At 35.3% G+C, this 18,469-nt stretch overlaps 1 protein-coding gene and 1 long non-coding RNA gene across 2 annotated transcripts; both read left to right on the forward strand.

Annotated features, from left to right (window-relative positions):
* The first annotated feature begins 6,504 nt into the window (after positions 1-6,504).
* On the forward strand, positions 6,505-11,794 carry LOC116121641 (putative hydrolase C777.06c). The gene is made up of 12 exons (XM_031407584.1): positions 6,505-6,855; positions 7,319-7,446; positions 7,542-7,654; positions 8,089-8,130; positions 9,089-9,144; positions 9,307-9,383; positions 10,049-10,168; positions 10,821-10,897; positions 10,999-11,062; positions 11,164-11,214; positions 11,286-11,334; positions 11,443-11,794. Exons 1-12 carry the CDS (start codon positions 6,699-6,701, stop codon positions 11,559-11,561), a joined length of 1,053 nt encoding a protein of 350 aa, XP_031263444.1. The 5' UTR covers positions 6,505-6,698; the 3' UTR covers positions 11,562-11,794.
* A 2,131-nt stretch (positions 11,795-13,925) lies between these two features.
* On the forward strand, positions 13,926-14,809 carry LOC116121619. Its single transcript, XR_004126753.1, has 3 exons — positions 13,926-14,086; positions 14,546-14,673; positions 14,767-14,809. It is a non-coding gene; the product is annotated as an uncharacterized LOC116121619 (long non-coding RNA).
* The last annotated feature ends 3,660 nt before the right edge of the window (positions 14,810-18,469 follow it).

The raw sequence follows: 18,469 nt of genomic DNA on the forward strand, positions 1-18,469 counted from the left end.
CAAGGATCTGCCCAATTTTGATGAAGATACTACACCTGTAGGAATGCAGCAAGATGTTGATGCTGTGCAAGACCCTGAAGAGGCAACATAAAAGATTGGTGAAGGGTCTCAACAAGAGGATCTTGCACATTATTAGCTTGTGAGGGACAGAATTAGAAGAGATATTAGGCCTCCTACGAGATATAGTTATGCAGACTTGATCTATACGGCTCTGATTGCTGGTGGTGAAATTAAAAGGGCTGAACCTACCACTTATGAAAAAGCTATAAGTTCTAAGGACAAAAAGCAGTGGCTGGCTGTTATAAGTGAAGAAATACACTCTTTAAAGGTAAACAAAACTAGTCATTAGTTTAGAAGCCCAATGATCAGAAGTCTGTAGAGTGCAGATGGTTGTTCAAGATAAAAGAAGGCATAAACCATTCAGACCCTCCAAGATACAAGGTCAGGTTAGTCACAAAGGGCTACACACAAAGAGAAGGCATTGATTTTAATGAAATTTTTTATCCAGTAGTTAAATTAAAACAATTAGATTGATGTTGTCTATTGTTGCTCACTATGACCTAAAATTAGAGCAATTAGATGTTAAGACTGCATTCTTACATGGTGAACTGGAAAAAACTATTTTCATGAATCAGCCTATTGGTTTCATTGATAAAGACTTGCCTGAGCATGTGTGTTTACTACATAAATCACTTTATAGACTTAAACAATCCCCTAAGCAATGGTATAAAAGATTTGACTCTTTTATTGTTGGGATTGGCTTTAATATGAGCAAATATGGCAATTGCTTTTACTTTTCACTTACAAATGACATGCCTATAGATTTTCTTCTGTATGTGGATGACATGTTGTTGATTAGTGAATCTAAGTCCAAAATAAATGACTTAAAGGCACAATGAATCTGATATGAAGGATTTAGGATGTGCAAAAAGAATCTTAGGAATGGTGATAGAGAGAAATAGGAAGTATAATAGACTAAAAATTCACCAAATGTCATATTTGCAGAAACTCACATCCAAGTTTGGAATGTCTAACTCTAAGGTAGTCTTTATACCATTAGCTAGTCTTTCATACTTAGCAAACTACAGTGCCCTAAAACAGAGAGTGAACTAATCAAAATGGAAAACATACCTTACTCTAGTGCAATAGGCTCCATAATGTATGCTATGATCAGTACCAGACCTGATTTGCCTTTTGCAATCTCTTTACTTAGTAGATACATGTCAAATCCTGGTATTGAACATTGGGTTGCATTAAAATGGTTGCTAAGGTACATAAATAGCACTGTGCATGTTGGTTTAGATTATTGTAAAAGATATGATACACTTGATCTTGTGGGGTATGTGGATTCTGATTTTGCAGGTGATAGAGACAATAGAAAGTCCACTACTGCCTACTATTTTACGCTTGGAGGAAATTGTGTGAGCTGGGAATCCTAGTTGCAACCTTTGGTTGCACTATCCACAACTGAATCTGAATATGTGGCAGTCACAAATGCTTTCAAGGAGGCCATATGGTTGCAGGGAATCCTACAAGAAGCCAACCTATTGGATGGACTTGTGACTGTCTATTCAGACAATCAAAGTGCCATCCACTTGAGCAAAAACCTTGTGTATCATAAGAGAACCAAGCATGTAGATGTGAGGTTTCATTTTGTAAGGGATCTCATTTCAAGTGGACATCTATGCCTGGAGAAGATACAAACTGAGGAAAACAGATATGGAGACCAAGGTTGTGACTGCATCAAAGTTCAAGCATTACTTGGACTTATTGCATATAAGGTAACACATCAGAGCTGAGAAGGAACAGTACAATGCTTGATGCACTAATTGAGGGACAACTTGGAGGAGTTTGTTAGCTTCAAGGTGGAGAATGCAAAAGTGTGAAGCTAAAAAACCACAGCCGCATAAGTTTAAGTCTATTGTTGTTGTTTTGGTCTAGGCTTCATGCAATCCTGATGGTTGATTCAAGGTTCATCTAATGGCTGAAATTTCCTCGAAAAGTCAAAGGTATAAAAGAGGGCATCTCTCCAATTAAAAGCAACAGTGAACAAATCAGTTTATTTGTTTTTCTCTTCTTCTTCAACTCAGTAAAATTCTGCTTTGTTGGGTTCTTTAGTTTACTTTAATTCTTGTAATCTTGGTGCAATCAATTGGGTTGTTGAGTGAAGGTGGTGTTTCCTTCATGGGTAGAAAAGCTTAGGGAGTCTTTCTCTTGGGTTTAAAGGTTAGGGTAAAGGAGTTGAGTGATAGATTAGCAAAGTGAGTTGGGTAGTGTTTGAGAATCTGAAATTGTACTCTACAAACGATATTGATCTTCTTAGTGTAGCGAGCCTTGGTGTTTCTGAGCTCAACTGGACGTAGCTTGCTCAAATCTTAAGCAAGTGAATCACGGTAAACTCTTGTGTGTGTTTGTTTGTTCTTGATTTGTTTTGTGATTAATTGGTTGATTAGTGTTTAGTTTAGTCCCAAACCGCAACACTTTCAAAATTTTATTATATGTAAGAAATAAGTTCTATAACCCAGATGGTTAGGGAGAAATAGATTTTCTAACTATCATTTTATTATTTGACAACAATTAAACAATATACTATAAATTAGAGTTGAAGACTAAAATTTGAAGGAAAGTTAGGTTATAAGTATGTAACAAACTAATAAAATTAGGTTATCTTCGGTTAAAAACTTATGTTATATAAATTAAGATCTAGAAACTTTGTTGCACATCATTCAACTCCCTCTATCTGTTATAGATTATTTTCCATGGCGAAAAACATTTTCAAGCGTTTGAATTAGGTTAATCTGGCTCTCGTTTTCATTGTCTTTGCAACAATCTTGCCTCTCCATCAATGTAAGTTGTTAATGCATATGAACAAGTATTAATATTGATAATAGATATTGAATTTATTTTTTGATTAATCAGGTTCTGCAGACCCTTGTGAGGAAATAGAGTATACAGGTTCAGTATTTTGGTGCTGCACAACAGATGATCAAGTGGGATGCTTTGACAACCATAAATTATGTGTATATAATTGTCATTATCGGATATTACCAAAGCATGCATCAACGATAAGTTTATCCCTCAGAAAATCCTCCGATCTGTCCACCGATCTGGCCCCCATCAACCCACTAGAAAGTACACAAATCTGATGCTCAAAATGGAGCTTTCTGTTCACATATTACCTCTAGGGTTTTGAAAATATATTGCAGGCAGGTGCTAACTACTAACTTTGGCATTTTTCATCAAATGTCGTCGAGAAAGCACTAAGGGGGCGTTTGGTTGGGGGGTATTAGAGATTACTGGGGTTAAGTCATCTTATATTACTTGATTACCATATTTGGTTGTCAAGTAATATAAGATACTGGTAATCTTCAAATACCAATAGTGGTTATTATTGGTAATATTGGAGGTAAACTGATTACCTCCATTTTCTTAGGTATTCTAAGATTACCAGGATTATTATTATTATTTTTTTGTTACAATTATATCCCTTATTAATAAAATTTTAGGACAATAATGCCCTTATTTTTAAATTTATTTACATGAATATGGCTTTTACTATTTCACCCTAATTAATTAACTTTTTGGACAAAATTACTCTTGAATTCAAAACAAATTGTAGCCCACCCAAGCCACTACCCCCACCCACCTGCCGCCGGCAACCACTGCCGTGGCCAGCCGCCGTAGCCGTCGAAACGGCTCACGGAAGGCTGAAAACGGTTGTCGTGCACCGACATGGCCAGATCTGGCTGTCAACGGCCATCAATCTAGTCGTTGACTGCCAAATCGATGGATTTGGCTGTCATGGCAGTTAACGGCCACATCTGTGGTCGTTAATGGCCATCTATCTGGCCGTGACAGCCAGATCTGTCAAGTTTGGCCATTTTCGGCCAGATCTCCGGCTGGAAATGGCCATACAATGCATGGAGGCCATTTCCTGCCTTCCGTGCGCCATTAGGTTGCTGGATGCCAACGGCCTGCGGTGGTTGCTGGCGACTGGCAGTGCCCGGGTTAGTGGGGGTGCTTTGTTGATTTTCCAAACTTTTATTATGGGCTTGTTTTTGCTAAGTTTTTAAATGCAGGGGAGTTATAAAAATCCAAATAATAATCAATATTATAAAAATAATATGATCATAATATTTAATTAGAGGACAATTCAGTAATTTAAATAACATACCCACCAATTTATTCCTCCCAATCAAACTTATTAATATAGCATACCCACAAATTAACCAAACACATTTTCCTAAAGATTCCCAGTAATCTTCAAGGTAATCTAACTTTCTAATAATCCAACATTCCCAGTAATCTAACATTCACTGAACCAAACACCCCTCAACAATTATGTTCATTACAGAAATATCATTATACAATTATGGAGCTATNGTTATATAAATTAAGATCTAGAAACTTTGTTGCACATCATTCAACTCCCTCTATCTGTTATAGATTATTTTCCATGGCGAAAAACATTTTCAAGCGTTTGAATTAGGTTAATCTGGCTCTCGTTTTCATTGTCTTTGCAACAATCTTGCCTCTCCATCAATGTAAGTTGTTAATGCATATGAACAAGTATTAATATTGATAATAGATATTGAATTTATTTTTTGATTAATCAGGTTCTGCAGACCCTTGTGAGGAAATAGAGTATACAGGTTCAGTATTTTGGTGCTGCACAACAGATGATCAAGTGGGATGCTTTGACAACCATAAATTATGTGTATATAATTGTCATTATCGGATATTACCAAAGCATGCATCAACGATAAGTTTATCCCTCAGAAAATCCTCCGATCTGTCCACCGATCTGGCCCCCATCAACCCACTAGAAAGTACACAAATCTGATGCTCAAAATGGAGCTTTCTGTTCACATATTACCTCTAGGGTTTTGAAAATATATTGCAGGCAGGTGCTAACTACTAACTTTGGCATTTTTCATCAAATGTCGTCGAGAAAGCACTAAGGGGGCGTTTGGTTGGGGGGTATTAGAGATTACTGGGGTTAAGTCATCTTATATTACTTGATTACCATATTTGGTTGTCAAGTAATATAAGATACTGGTAATCTTCAAATACCAATAGTGGTTATTATTGGTAATATTGGAGGTAAACTGATTACCTCCATTTTCTTAGGTATTCTAAGATTACCAGGATTATTATTATTATTTTTTTGTTACAATTATATCCCTTATTAATAAAATTTTAGGACAATAATGCCCTTATTTTTAAATTTATTTACATGAATATGGCTTTTACTATTTCACCCTAATTAATTAACTTTTTGGACAAAATTACTCTTGAATTCAAAACAAATTGTAGCCCACCCAAGCCACTACCCCCACCCACCTGCCGCCGGCAACCACTGCCGTGGCCAGCCGCCGTAGCCGTCGAAACGGCTCACGGAAGGCTGAAAACGGTTGTCGTGCACCGACATGGCCAGATCTGGCTGTCAACGGCCATCAATCTAGTCGTTGACTGCCAAATCGATGGATTTGGCTGTCATGGCAGTTAACGGCCACATCTGTGGTCGTTAATGGCCATCTATCTGGCCGTGACAGCCAGATCTGTCAAGTTTGGCCATTTTCGGCCAGATCTCCGGCTGGAAATGGCCATACAATGCATGGAGGCCATTTCCTGCCTTCCGTGCGCCATTAGGTTGCTGGATGCCAACGGCCTGCGGTGGTTGCTGGCGACTGGCAGTGCCCGGGTTAGTGGGGGTGCTTTGTTGATTTTCCAAACTTTTATTATGGGCTTGTTTTTGCTAAGTTTTTAAATGCAGGGGAGTTATAAAAATCCAAATAATAATCAATATTATAAAAATAATATGATCATAATATTTAATTAGAGGACAATTCAGTAATTTAAATAACATACCCACCAATTTATTCCTCCCAATCAAACTTATTAATATAGCATACCCACAAATTAACCAAACACATTTTCCTAAAGATTCCCAGTAATCTTCAAGGTAATCTAACTTTCTAATAATCCAACATTCCCAGTAATCTAACATTCACTGAACCAAACACCCCTCAACAATTATGTTCATTACAGAAATATCATTATACAATTATGGAGCTATTTTTGCTTGTAATGTGAAATTATATATGCGATATGTAACCCTATCGGATGAGTTTGATGCATCGCATTGGATTGGACGACTAGATACTAGATTCAACGTTAATGTTACTTCGCGAAATCATGCAAATGTACAATGCATTAACAAAGATGATGAATAAATGATACAAGTTTATAAACTTCTTTTGTTTATAAATGAAAAAAAAAAAAAACACACACACACACACACACATTCTTTCCATTATCATTTCCAAAACTTCAGGGGTTTTTTAATATTAATCTAAACCTCAGGGGAAGATAAAGTTTATCCCTAAAATTATGGGGTCTTGTGTACATGTAAGGTTTAGTAAAAGTACAAATTGATCCACATATTTCTGAAAGTAACAATGTAAACCTGAGTGATGTCAATGAACAAAGACTTAACGACGTTTCCCCTTGTAAATGGGGGGTCAGGCTTGGTCGTCGCTCGCTCGTCTTCTTCACTGTTCACAAGTCTTTATAGCTCAAAACTTTCCATACAAATCTAACGAAAAGCGATAACTTTCGTAAATTTGAATACTAAAATTTCCCATTCTTTTTCGAGCTCAGAAAAAAAGGTGAAAAGCTTTGAGCTTTGAAAGTCAATGGTTTCGTTTCTTGGCACTGTGAGGCCAGCCCCATTTGCCATGTCCTCTTTCGGACCTTGTAGGCGCCAAATATCTCTCTACAACTCTCCTCTTTCCTTTCCTCGAACTGGGTTCTTTCCGTTCAAAAGGATTCTCCAAGCTTGCCTTCAATCTAGTACGTTCTTTTTTATACATTTCTTGGTATATGAGTGGTTATTTTGTCTTGCTTTTGTATGCAATTGATTAGTTTCTTCATTATTTAGAACATTGCTATATGGGATTTGATGTATCATTTTCTGGTTTAGAATGGTTTCTTTGGATTTGTGGATTCAAATGATGCAGCTGGATTTTCAGCTTTTGGGTGCCAATGGTTTTGAATTTCAATGTGCCTTTTATTTCAATTGATTGAAATATTTGAATTCATCTAACTAATGTATTTTGCTGCGTAGCCTTACAGAAACAATTCTTCTAAAAGTTTGCTTTAATTTTTGGTTCACATATATTCTTAAACAGAATTCTGTGATTTTCTGGGATGCTGATAGTATGATTTATTGAAAAATGTTATAGATGCTTGTTGGATTTTATGCAATCATTAGTTGTTATAGATACTTATAAGGTGACCCCGCATCGCATTACAGATTCAGCAAATAAGGATCTTGGAGTTCAGCTACCTGCTCATCAATCTGAAATCATATTTATTGGGACGGGAACTAGTGAAGGGATTCCTCGTGTGAGCTGCCTAACAGATCCTTTAAAGAAATGTCCGGTATTGTAACAAAAATATCTGTGCTTGAGCCACTATGCCGTATGATATTCATGATTAGATTTAATGACATGGATCCCAACATGGTTTTTTCACAGGTTTGCACCAAAGCTGTGGAACCTGGTAATAAAAATAGGAGACTCAACACTAGTATCCTCATTCGCTATCCTGGGCCGTCTGGAAGATACAACATTCTGATAGATGCTGGCAAGTAAGTGAAAGATACTTCTCCTTTGGCCATGCTTATGTCCTAACATGATTAAGAAAGAAAATGAATGAAGTTCAAGGCTTCACTCCTGTTTGTGAAATTTCAGCATTTTATTAATTTTGTTACTTCAACTATTTTTGCATCCTATTGGTTTTATTGCAGTATTCTTTGTTATAACATGAGCTTAAATTGTGATATATTAGTGACAAAGAACATGAAGTTGCAGTTATGCTAAGCATGTTTATTCCTATTGCTTGTCTAAATTTGTTTATTATTTCTGGGGAAAAATGAATTTTGTTCCTTGGGACTGAATTTGGCCTCTTGAAATATGATGAAAGTGTCTATTAACACAACATTTTTTTTTTTTTTTTTTTTTTAAGGTTTCACAGTCTCAGATATTTATTTTCCAACATCTCTCTTTCAATCTCGTGTTGCAGGTTTTTCTACCATAGTGCTCTACGATGGTTTCCTGCCTATGGGTTAGTTTCGATCTCATTGATTTAAAAAATTTTAAGCCTCTTTATTCAGGCTTGATAGATATCGGTTGGCCATCATGTTCAATGATGAATTTATTTGAGTATATGACAGTAGATGTGAGAAGATTGTATGTGGCTATTGTAGAAGCTGTCACATGGATTATTGAATCATTGCAAAAAAAAGTTGCTTGTGAAGAGAATGTGATTTAGGTGCAGGTGCACGTAAGAAATTGTATTATTTTAGAATTTGATATAAGATTTTGGATTGGGACCTGCATAGTTGTCCAAGATGATTTTTTAAAATATTTGAATTCATTGGATTGAAGAGACACTTGCATTTACTGTAGGACATGCTTTATCTCTTTTCTTAGCATTATCTTGCTGTTTCCTTGAGGTTCTTGGTTTTTCCAATTGTAGTTTCAGTATTTCCATGAGCACTAAGATTTTTTTGTTATTATTGCAACATCAGCATCCAAACTTCTTAACATTTTTAATTGTCTATATAGAAGATAAAAATATTTGATTTTTCCTATTGGTTTGTGCAGTAAATATGCACCTAGTACATGTTAGGATAATTAGTTATGCATTTAAAATTGGCCTAAACAATCATAGCTATCTGTTCTGGAAGCATAACCGAGGAGTAGAAATGAGCTATGTATTAGATCATGAGATTGATGTTAGCTATACTGGAATACCATGCTATATTATGTATAATATTTTTCTCTGTTGATAATCTGCTCATTATTTTGACCCAGTGCCTCAAAACACTAACCCTGCTTCTAAACTTGATAAGAGTCCAACCTTACATTCTACTGACAGTGCCGATGATTTAGTTATTAATGCCTTTAATTATCAAAAGAAGGTTGAAATGGTTAAATTGTGGTGCTTTTTTTTATTCTATTATGGTATATATGTCTATGTCAGGTATTTGTCTCATTGTAACTAGTTGCATTTCTGTCAGGATAAGAACAATTGATGCGGTTATAATTACTCATTCTCATGCTGATGCAATTGGAGGTCTCTGACATGAACACTTTCTAGTTTCATTCTATAGTCAAATAAACAAGTTTATGATTTGCTTTAAATTTTTACGTCTTCATCTTGGTATTTTTCTTTTGAAAGAGATACACGTATTTGATTGTGTATAGAATTTTTTTTTTTTTTTTCTCTTTTTTGCAGGTCTTGATGATCTTCGTGACTGGACAAATAATGTACAGCCTCACATTCCAATTTATGTTGCAAGGCGTGATTTTGAGGTCCAACCCAAACCCTTCTTACTCTCTCTCATTGCATTTTTTTTTTTTTTTTAACATGATTGGTTTGTTTGCACATGCACATGCACATGCACATGCAAAGCTGCTAGTGCACAAAATGCAACTTATTTGCATGAAATTAGTAATTCATAAAATTAATACATTTTTATAAATTTATCATTAGCCTTCCTTTCATTTGTACTCCGATCTGAAACCTTGATTGAGAACTCATGTATATTGAAGCATAGTTAGTAAATCCTGGGTTATATAACTTTTAACAAATAGGAATTAGGCCTTCAGTGTATCAATGGTAATGGATACGACAACTGCAACTAGCAAATGTCATCTCATAACTTAATTATTACGTAGCGGCCTCTGATGGTGTAGGTCACACTGTGTTGTAATTTTGAACTTTGCCCCTCACAATGGCTGTTTGTTTTCCAAATAGTCAACTCTTGCTTTTTTCCTCATTTCACTTTTCTGCTTTTAGCCATTAAATTGTATTGAGTTGCATACCATTTTTTTTAGTTTACTGCCTGTCAAACTGTTATTTGTCTGGATAAATTGATACTTTACTGATACTGAAAGGCACTCTCTGAGACTTCAATAGTCTGAGCTATAATTTGTTCTTAGAACTAATTCCATGCCAACTGTTAACATGATTTCAGGTGATGAAGAAGACTCATTATTACTTAGTCGATACAAGTGGCATTATACCTGGGGCTGCAGTTTCCGAATTGCAATTCAATATCATAAACGAGGAGCCATTTGTTGTTCATGATATGAAGGTGACTGATATTCATAATTTTTTTTTTTTTTTTTTAAAGTTTAGGTAGAAAGGTGACTTCTATTCACCTATGATTGAATATCTTTTAACTCTCAAACTTACAAGTTTCTGAACCTGCTTTAACCCATTGAGTTTAATCATAGAAAACTAAATCAATGCCGCCCTAGCTGAAACAAGTTATCAAATTCTTTGACCTAGCTGCTTCATAGCTGTATAGTGAGACTACAGACTAATTTTGAAGATTGTACATTTGTTTGCTTATATCTGGATTGTGAAGTGGACGAAGAAAACTCGAAAATAGAGAACTTGAACTTGTGAGGGCTTTGTGGTTTCTACTTAGCAAGTATGCAGAGTAATCATTTAAAGGTCCTCTAATCCAACTTAAATTCTAACGTCAAATGTCTGGTTTGTAGATGATCAACTTATTTTCTTGACTAGTTGACTTCAATGTGATCCCTCCTTAAGAATCAATCATTTAACTTTCTTTGCATAAATAGAATGAAAGTGTTTCTTCATCCAAGGTAAATTTATAACAAAAGATTTATTGATTTAGGCTTTCCTCACTGAAGCATTCAACATGAAATGGATTCATCATAATCTGACTTGGTTCTGATATGCATCTTATCTGACTTGATTCAAATGTGGTGTCTCAGATTACACCTTTACCAGTGTGGCATGGTCGTGATTATCGTTCCCTTGGTTTCCGTTTTGGCAATGTTTGTTACATAAGGTACATCTAAATCTGATACGTCTCTTTAAACATTATGCTTGCATTTTTCTTAAATTTATCAGGATTTGGGAGTTGATCCTCTATTCACTTTTGCTTTGCAGTGATGTTAGTGACATACCGGAAGAAACTTATCCACTTCTAAGGGATTGTGAAATCCTGATTTTGGTCTGCTCTCTCTCTCTTTCACGTGCGCACACACACAAACACATGTTGTATACTTCTTTCTTTGTGATTACTTTTTAGCTTGTGCCATATAAATTCTCCAGGATGCTTTAAGGCCTGATCGATCTTCTGCAACACACTTCGGGCTTCCAAGGGTATGACTTTTGATTTCTTCTGATGATAAATAAACCCTTATTTCGACTTTTGATTTATACTTTTCTTTCAGGCGTTAGAGGAAGTGCGGAAAATCAAACCGAAGAGAACACTTTTCACCGGTATGTTAACATTTCCTTTTGTTATTAAATCAAGTTAAAGAGCATTCTCACTTCAATTATTGATTCCCATTTCTTTTCCTTCCATTCCCTAATGTTGCCCTTGTACAGGTATGATGCATCTCATGGACCATGAAAAAGTGAGTGAAGGTCTTACAAAATTGATGGAGACGGAGGGTCTTGACGTACAACTAAGTTATGATGGATTGCGTGTACCAGTAATGCTCTAGCCTTTTACTTTACTTTACTTCTAATGTGACCACAATGAATTGCATATACCAATTATGTTCTACCCTTTATCTCCCTCTTGTAACTCATCATACATTTTTCCACAACAATAATGCCCGATTCTTTCCCCTGGATGTTAACCAAACACGAGTTTGAAACTACAACTCTCACCAAACATTAAAATCCATAATGAAATAAGAAAAACTCAAATGACTTTTCGCCCAAGTCGCCTGACTTTGACGGCACCATTTTGACTGACCCTTCAAGTTTTGCTTGCTGCATATGCTATATATATTCCTTTTTCTTTTTCTCTTTCCCTGACACATACATTTTTGAAAGCAAGAGAGGGTGGCCTCATTGCCCCAACTCTTTGTCACCATGGGACCTGCATAAAAACCTTTTTGAAATGCATGTACAGTAGTAGTAGCACTGGTAGTAGTCAAGACAATTTTCTCTTGCTTTTTGCATGCGCGAAGGCAGTACATATTCACTCAGCAAAAGCTGATTGTCACCATTATTTGGTCCATCTACACCCAAAGCATGTCTGATTGATTTGAGCGTCCATTCTGGGTTGAATATTTGCTTTGGCTTTGCGTGCTTGTGGGTTCAATCTGCTAGATTTTGATGATGACAAATAGTTTGTTCAAGTTTGGACTAACCTCCAAAGGGATGTGTTTTTCCAAATATAGTTGGATTAGAGATTGCATCTTTTTCCTTTGATAATTTGGGTTAAACTCACCAATATATGCAGGCACGGTGCTAACTACAACTTTGGATTTTTATCACATGTCGTTGAGAAAGCACTAAAGGGGCGTTTGGTTGGGGGGTATGGAGATTACTGAGGTTAAGTCATCTTATATTATATAAAAACCATGTTAATTGTCAAGTAATATAAGATACCGGTAATCTTCAATTACCGATAGTGGTTACTATTGGTAATATTGGAGTAATCTGATTACCTCCATTTTCTTAGGTATTTTAAGATTACCAAGGTTATCTTTTTTGTTACAATCTATCCCTTAAATAAAATTTTAGGACAATAATGCCCTTATTTTTAAATTTATTTACATAGATAGGCTTTTACTATTTCACCCCAATTAATTAACTTTTTGGACAAAATTACCCTTGAATTCAAAACAATTGTAGCCTACCCAAGCCGCCACCCCACCACCTATCGCCGGCAACCACTGCCACGGCCAACCGTCATCGCCGTCAGAATGGCTCACGAAAGGTCGAAAATGGTCGTCAGTGTGCGTTAATGGCCATCGATATGGCCGTTAAGTTTGGCCATTTCCTGCCAGATCTCTGGCTGAAATGGCCATACGGCTCACGGAGGCCATTCCTGCCTTCCGTGCACCTTAGGTGCTGGATGTCGGCGACTTGAGGTGGTGCGGGGGGCCAGCAGCCTGGGTTGGTAGGGGTGCTTTGTTGATTTCCTAAATTTTATTATGGGGTTTTTTTGCTAAGTTTTTTAATGCAGTGGGGTTATATTAATCAATATAAAAAATAATATAATCATAATATTTAATTAGAGGACAATTCAACATTTAAATAACATACCCATCAATTTATTCCTCCCAACCAAAAAATAATATAACATACCCACCAATTAATCAAACACATTTTCCTAAAGATTCTCAGTAATTTTCAAGGTAATCTAACTTTCTAGTAATCCAACATTTTCAGTAATCTACATTCCTTGAACCAAACGCTCCTTAACAACTATGTTCATTACAGAAATATCATTAATAATATGGAGCTATTTTCGCTTGTAATGTGAAATTATATATGCGATATGTAACCCTATCGGATGCATTTGATGCATCGCATTGGATTGGACGACTAGATAAGATTCAACGTTAATGTTACTTCGCGAAATCATGCAAATGTTCAATGCATTAACAAAGATGATGAATAAATGATATAAGTTTATAAACTTTTTGTTTATAAATGAAAAAAAAAAAAAAAAAAAAAAACACATTCTTTCCATTATCATTTCCAAAACTTCAGGGGTTTTTTAATATTAATCTAAACCTCAGGGGAAGATAAAGTTTATCCCTAAAATTAGGGGTTTGTGTACATGTAAGGTTTAGTAAAAGTACAAATTGATCCACATATTTTGAAGTAACAATGTAAACCTGAGTGATGTCAATGAACAAAGACTATCCATTTAACGACTTTCCCCTTGTAAATGGGGGGTCAGGCTTGGTCGTCGCTCGCTCGTCTTCTTCACTGTTCACAAGTCTTTATAGCTCAAAACTTTCCATACAAATCTAACGAAAAGCGATAACTTTCGTAAATTTGAATACTAAAATTTCCCATTCTTTTCGAGCTCAGAAAAAAAGGTGAAAAGCTTTGAGCTTTGAAAGTCAATGGTTCGTTTCTTGGCACTGTGAGGCCAGCCCCATTTGCCATGTCCTCTTTCGGACCTTGTAGGCGCCAAATATCCCTCTACAGCTCTCCTCTTTCCTTTCTCGAACTGGGTTCTTTCCGTTCAAAAGGATTCTCCAAGCTTGCCTTCAATCTAGTACGTTCTTTTTTATACATTTCTGGTATATGAGTGGTTATTTTGTCTTGCTTTTGTATGCAATTGATTAGTTTCTTCATTATTTAGAACATTGCTGTATGGGATTTGATGTATCTTTTCTGGTTTAGAATGGTTTCTCTGGATTTGTGATTCAAATGATGCAGCTGGATTTGCAGCTTTTGGGTGCCAATGGTTTTGAATTTCAATGTGCCTTTTATTTCAATTGATTGAAATATTTGAATTCATCTAACTAATGTATTTTGCTGCGTAGCCTTACAGAAACAATTCTTCTAAAAGTTTGCTTTAATTTTTGGTTCACATATATTCTTAAACAGAATTCTGTGATTTTCTGGGATGCTGATAGTATGATTTATTGAAAAATGTTATAGAGGCTTGTTGGATTTTATGCAATCATTAGTTGTTATAGTACTTATAAGGTGACCCCGCATCGGATTACAGATTCAGCAAATAAGGATCTTGGAGTTCAGCTACCTGCTCATCAATCTGAAATCATATTTATTGGGACGGGAACTAGTGAAGGGATTCCTCGTGTGAGCTGCCTAACAGATCCTTTAAAGAAATGTCCGGTATTGTAACAAAATATCGTGCTTGAGCCACTATGCCGTATGATATTCATGATTAGATTTAATGACATGGATCCCAACATGGTTTTTTCACAGGTTTGCACCAAAGCTGTGGAACCTGGTAATAAAAATAGGAGACTAACACAGTATCCTCATTCGCTATCCTGGGCCGTCTGGAAGATACAACATTCTGATAGATGCTGGCAAGTAAGTGAAAGATACTTCTCCTTGGCCATGCTTAGTCCTAACATGATTAAGAAAGAAAATGAATGAAGTTCAAGGCTTCACTCCTGTTTGTGAAATTTCAGCATTTTATTAATTTTGTTACTTCAACTATTTTTGCATCCTATTGGTTTTATTGCAGTATTCTTGTTATAACATGAGCTTAAATTGTGATATATTAGTGACAAAGAGCATGATGTTGCAGTTATGCTAAACATGTTTATTCCTATCGCTTGTCTAATTTTGTTATTATTTCTGGGGAAAAATGAATTTTGTTCCTTGGGACTGAATTTGGCCTCTTGAAATATGATGAAAGTGTCTATTACACAACATTTTTTTTTTTTTTTTTTTTAAGGTTTCACAGTCTCAGATATTTATTTTCCAACATTCTCTTTCAATCTCGTGTTGCAGGTTTTTCTACCATAGTGCTCTACGATGGTTTCCTGCCTGGGTTAGTTTCGATCTCATTGATTTAAAAATTTTAAGCCTCTTATCAGGCTTGATAGATATCGGTTGGCCATCATGTTCAACTATGAATTTATTTGAGTATATGACAGTAGATGTGAGAAGATTGTATGTGGCTATTGTAGAAGCTGTCACATGGATTATTGAATCATTGCAAAAAAAAGTTGCTTGTGAAGAGAATGTGATTTAGGTGCAGGTGCACGTAAGAAATTGTATTATTTTAGAATTGGATATAAGATTTTGGATTGGGACCTGCATAGTTGTCCAAGATGATTTTTTAAAATATTTGAATTCATTGGATTGAAGAGACACTTGCATTTACTGTAGGACATGCTTTATCTCTTTCTTAGCATTATCTTGCTGTTCTTGAGGTTCTTGGTTTTTCCGATTGTAGTTTCAGTATTTCCATGAGCACTAAGATTTTTTTGTTATTATTGCAACATCAGCATCCAAACTCTTAACATTTTTAATGTCTATATAGAAGATAAAAATATTTGATTTTTCCTATTGGTTTGTGCAGTAAATATGCACCTAGTACATGTTAGGATAATTAGTTATGCATTTAAAATTGGCCTAAACACTCATAGCTATCCGTTTTGGAAGCATAACCGAGGAGTAGAAATGAGCTATGTATTAGATCATGAGATTGATGTTAGCTATACTGGAATACCATGCTATATTTGTATAATATTTTTCTGTGTTGATAATCTGTCATATTTTGACCCAGTGCCTCAACACACTAACCTGCTTCTAAAACTGATAAGAGTCCAACCTTACATTCTACTGACAGTGCCGATGATTTAGTTATTATGCCTTTAATTATCAAAGAAGGTTGAAATGGTTAAATTGTGGTGCTTTTTTTATTCTATTATGGATATATGTCTATGTCAGGTATTTGTCTCATTGTAACTAGTTGCATTTCTGTAGGATAAGAACAATTGATGCGGTATAATTACTCATTCTCATGCTGATGCAATTGGAGGTCTCTGACATGAACACTTTCTAGTTTCATTCTATAGTCAAATAAACAAGTTTATGATTTGCTTTAAATTTTTACGTCTTCATCTTGGTATTTTTCTTTTGAAAGAGATACACATATTGATTGTGTATAGAAAAAAAATTTCCTCTTTTTTGCAGGTCTTGAGATCTTCGTGACTGGACAAATAAGTACAGCCTCACATTCCAATTTATGTTGCAAGGCGTGATTTTGAGGTCCAACCCAAACCCTTCTTACTCTCTATCATTGCCTTTTTTTTTTGTTTAAAAAAAAAAAAAACATGATTGGTTTGTTTGCACATGCAAAGCTGCTAGTGCACAAAATGAACTATTTGCATGAAATTAGTAATTCATAAAATTAATACATTTTTATAAATTTATCATTAGCTTCCTTTCATTTGTACTCCGATCTGAAACCTTGATTGGAAACTCATGTATATTGAAGCATAGTTAGTAAATCCTGGGTTATATAACTTTTAACAAATAGGAATTAGGCTCAGTGATCAATGGTAATGGATACGACAACCTGCAACTAGCAAATGTCATCTCATAACTTAATTATACGTAGCGGCCTCTGATGGTGTAGGTCACACTGTGTTGTAATTTGAACTTTGCCCAATTGGGGTTTACAACAAAAATTGATAGGTTTTAAACCATTATATGAAAAACATAGTGCTGAAACTATTTATTTTACAATTCTTGAAGTTTTGCATGAATATTTATTAACTGATATGCTAACACCGCGGCAATCTCTTTATTTGAAAAGAAATTGGATCTGCATGGTGAAGGCAAATTTTTTCACCAGAGATGTGCTTGCCACATCATCAATTTGATAGTTAAAGCAGGTTTAGATGCTATACATTCGAAGATGGAGAGGGTGCGCAGAGCTATCGGATTTATCGTCAACGGTAGCAATAAAAGATGGTAGAAGTATGTCAAATATTATAAGCAAGAGGACCCACCGGTTCGACCTTTGAAGTTATGTACAGACATGCCTATCTGTTGGAACTCCATCTACCTGATGTTGGAAAAAGCTTTGCCAACCGTGAAACAAATTATAGATTTTGTCAACCGGAAGAACCATCCAAAGGAAGTTGTCAGCTATGATGATTGGGCGGTTTGTGAACTTTTTTATTCATTTTTTCAAATTTTTTATGATGCTACTAATATATTAAGTGGTATTTATTATCCAACTACTAATTTAATATTTGATATTTTATTTCAAATTTCTAAAACTTTTGCTCAATATAGATATAATAGCATTTTAAGTGAAATTGTTTCAAAGATGGAAGAAAAATATGAGAGATATTGGTTAGATATTCCATTCTTATATGGATTAGGCCTTGTTTTAGATCCTAGGTTTAAATTACACGTAGTTAACTGTATAATTACTGAGATAGGTCATCATTTAGGACATGATTATACATCTTATTTGACTAACTTTAAACAAAAATTGGATAGCCTTTTTTCTTTATATGAGAACAGGTAAAGTGGAAGTGGAAGTGAAACGTTCAAGAGAAAGGATCCAGACCTTAATGTAGCCCTCCGTCAAGGATCGAGCAAGTGGACGTATGTGGAACGTGGCGAAAGTAGCAGCTCCAGCTCATACATACATGGACCAAATGAGCTTAATCGTTACCTACAAGTGGATCTGTCCTATATGACGATGAATGAGCAACATGATATGGATATTTTTCAGTGGTGGAACCAACATGAAAGTTGATTCCCCATTGTAGCCCAAATGGCACGTGATATTTTATCTGTGCCGATTTCTACAATTGCATCTGAGTCAACATTTTCAACGAGTGGTCGGATTGTTGAAGACAGAAGATGTTCTTTAACCAATGAGATGATTGAAGTGATAACGTGTTTACGAGATTAGACTCATGTAGAAAGAAGGCTACAATAGCACCCTGAAGATCCCGAACTACTCGAACTCTTTAGGAATACTGATTTGAATTATGTAAATATTATTGACGATGAAAATGAATTATTTAATTAAAAAAATTATTTAATTTTTTATTTGTGAAGCGTGAATGTGTGGAACGTAAATTTATGTTAAAAATTAAAATTAACTATTAATTAATTTATTATTTTTTAAAATTAATTAAATTTT

This window comes from Pistacia vera, unplaced genomic scaffold (genome assembly GCF_008641045.1).
Source record: "Pistacia vera cultivar Batoury unplaced genomic scaffold, PisVer_v2 Contig127, whole genome shotgun sequence".
Classification (NCBI taxonomy): domain Eukaryota; kingdom Viridiplantae; phylum Streptophyta; class Magnoliopsida; order Sapindales; family Anacardiaceae; genus Pistacia; species Pistacia vera.

Coding starts and splice junctions, on each gene's coding strand:
- LOC116121641 (XM_031407584.1), top strand. CDS start 6,699: ATGGTTTCGTTTCTTGGCACTGTGAGGCCAGCCCCATTTGCCATGTCC. Junction 9,145..9,306: donor TCATGCTGATGCAATTGGAG/GTCTCTGACATG, acceptor TCTTTTTTGCAG/GTCTTGATGATCTTCGTGAC. Junction 11,215..11,285: donor CACACTTCGGGCTTCCAAGG/GTATGACTTTTG, acceptor CTTTTCTTTCAG/GCGTTAGAGGAAGTGCGGAA.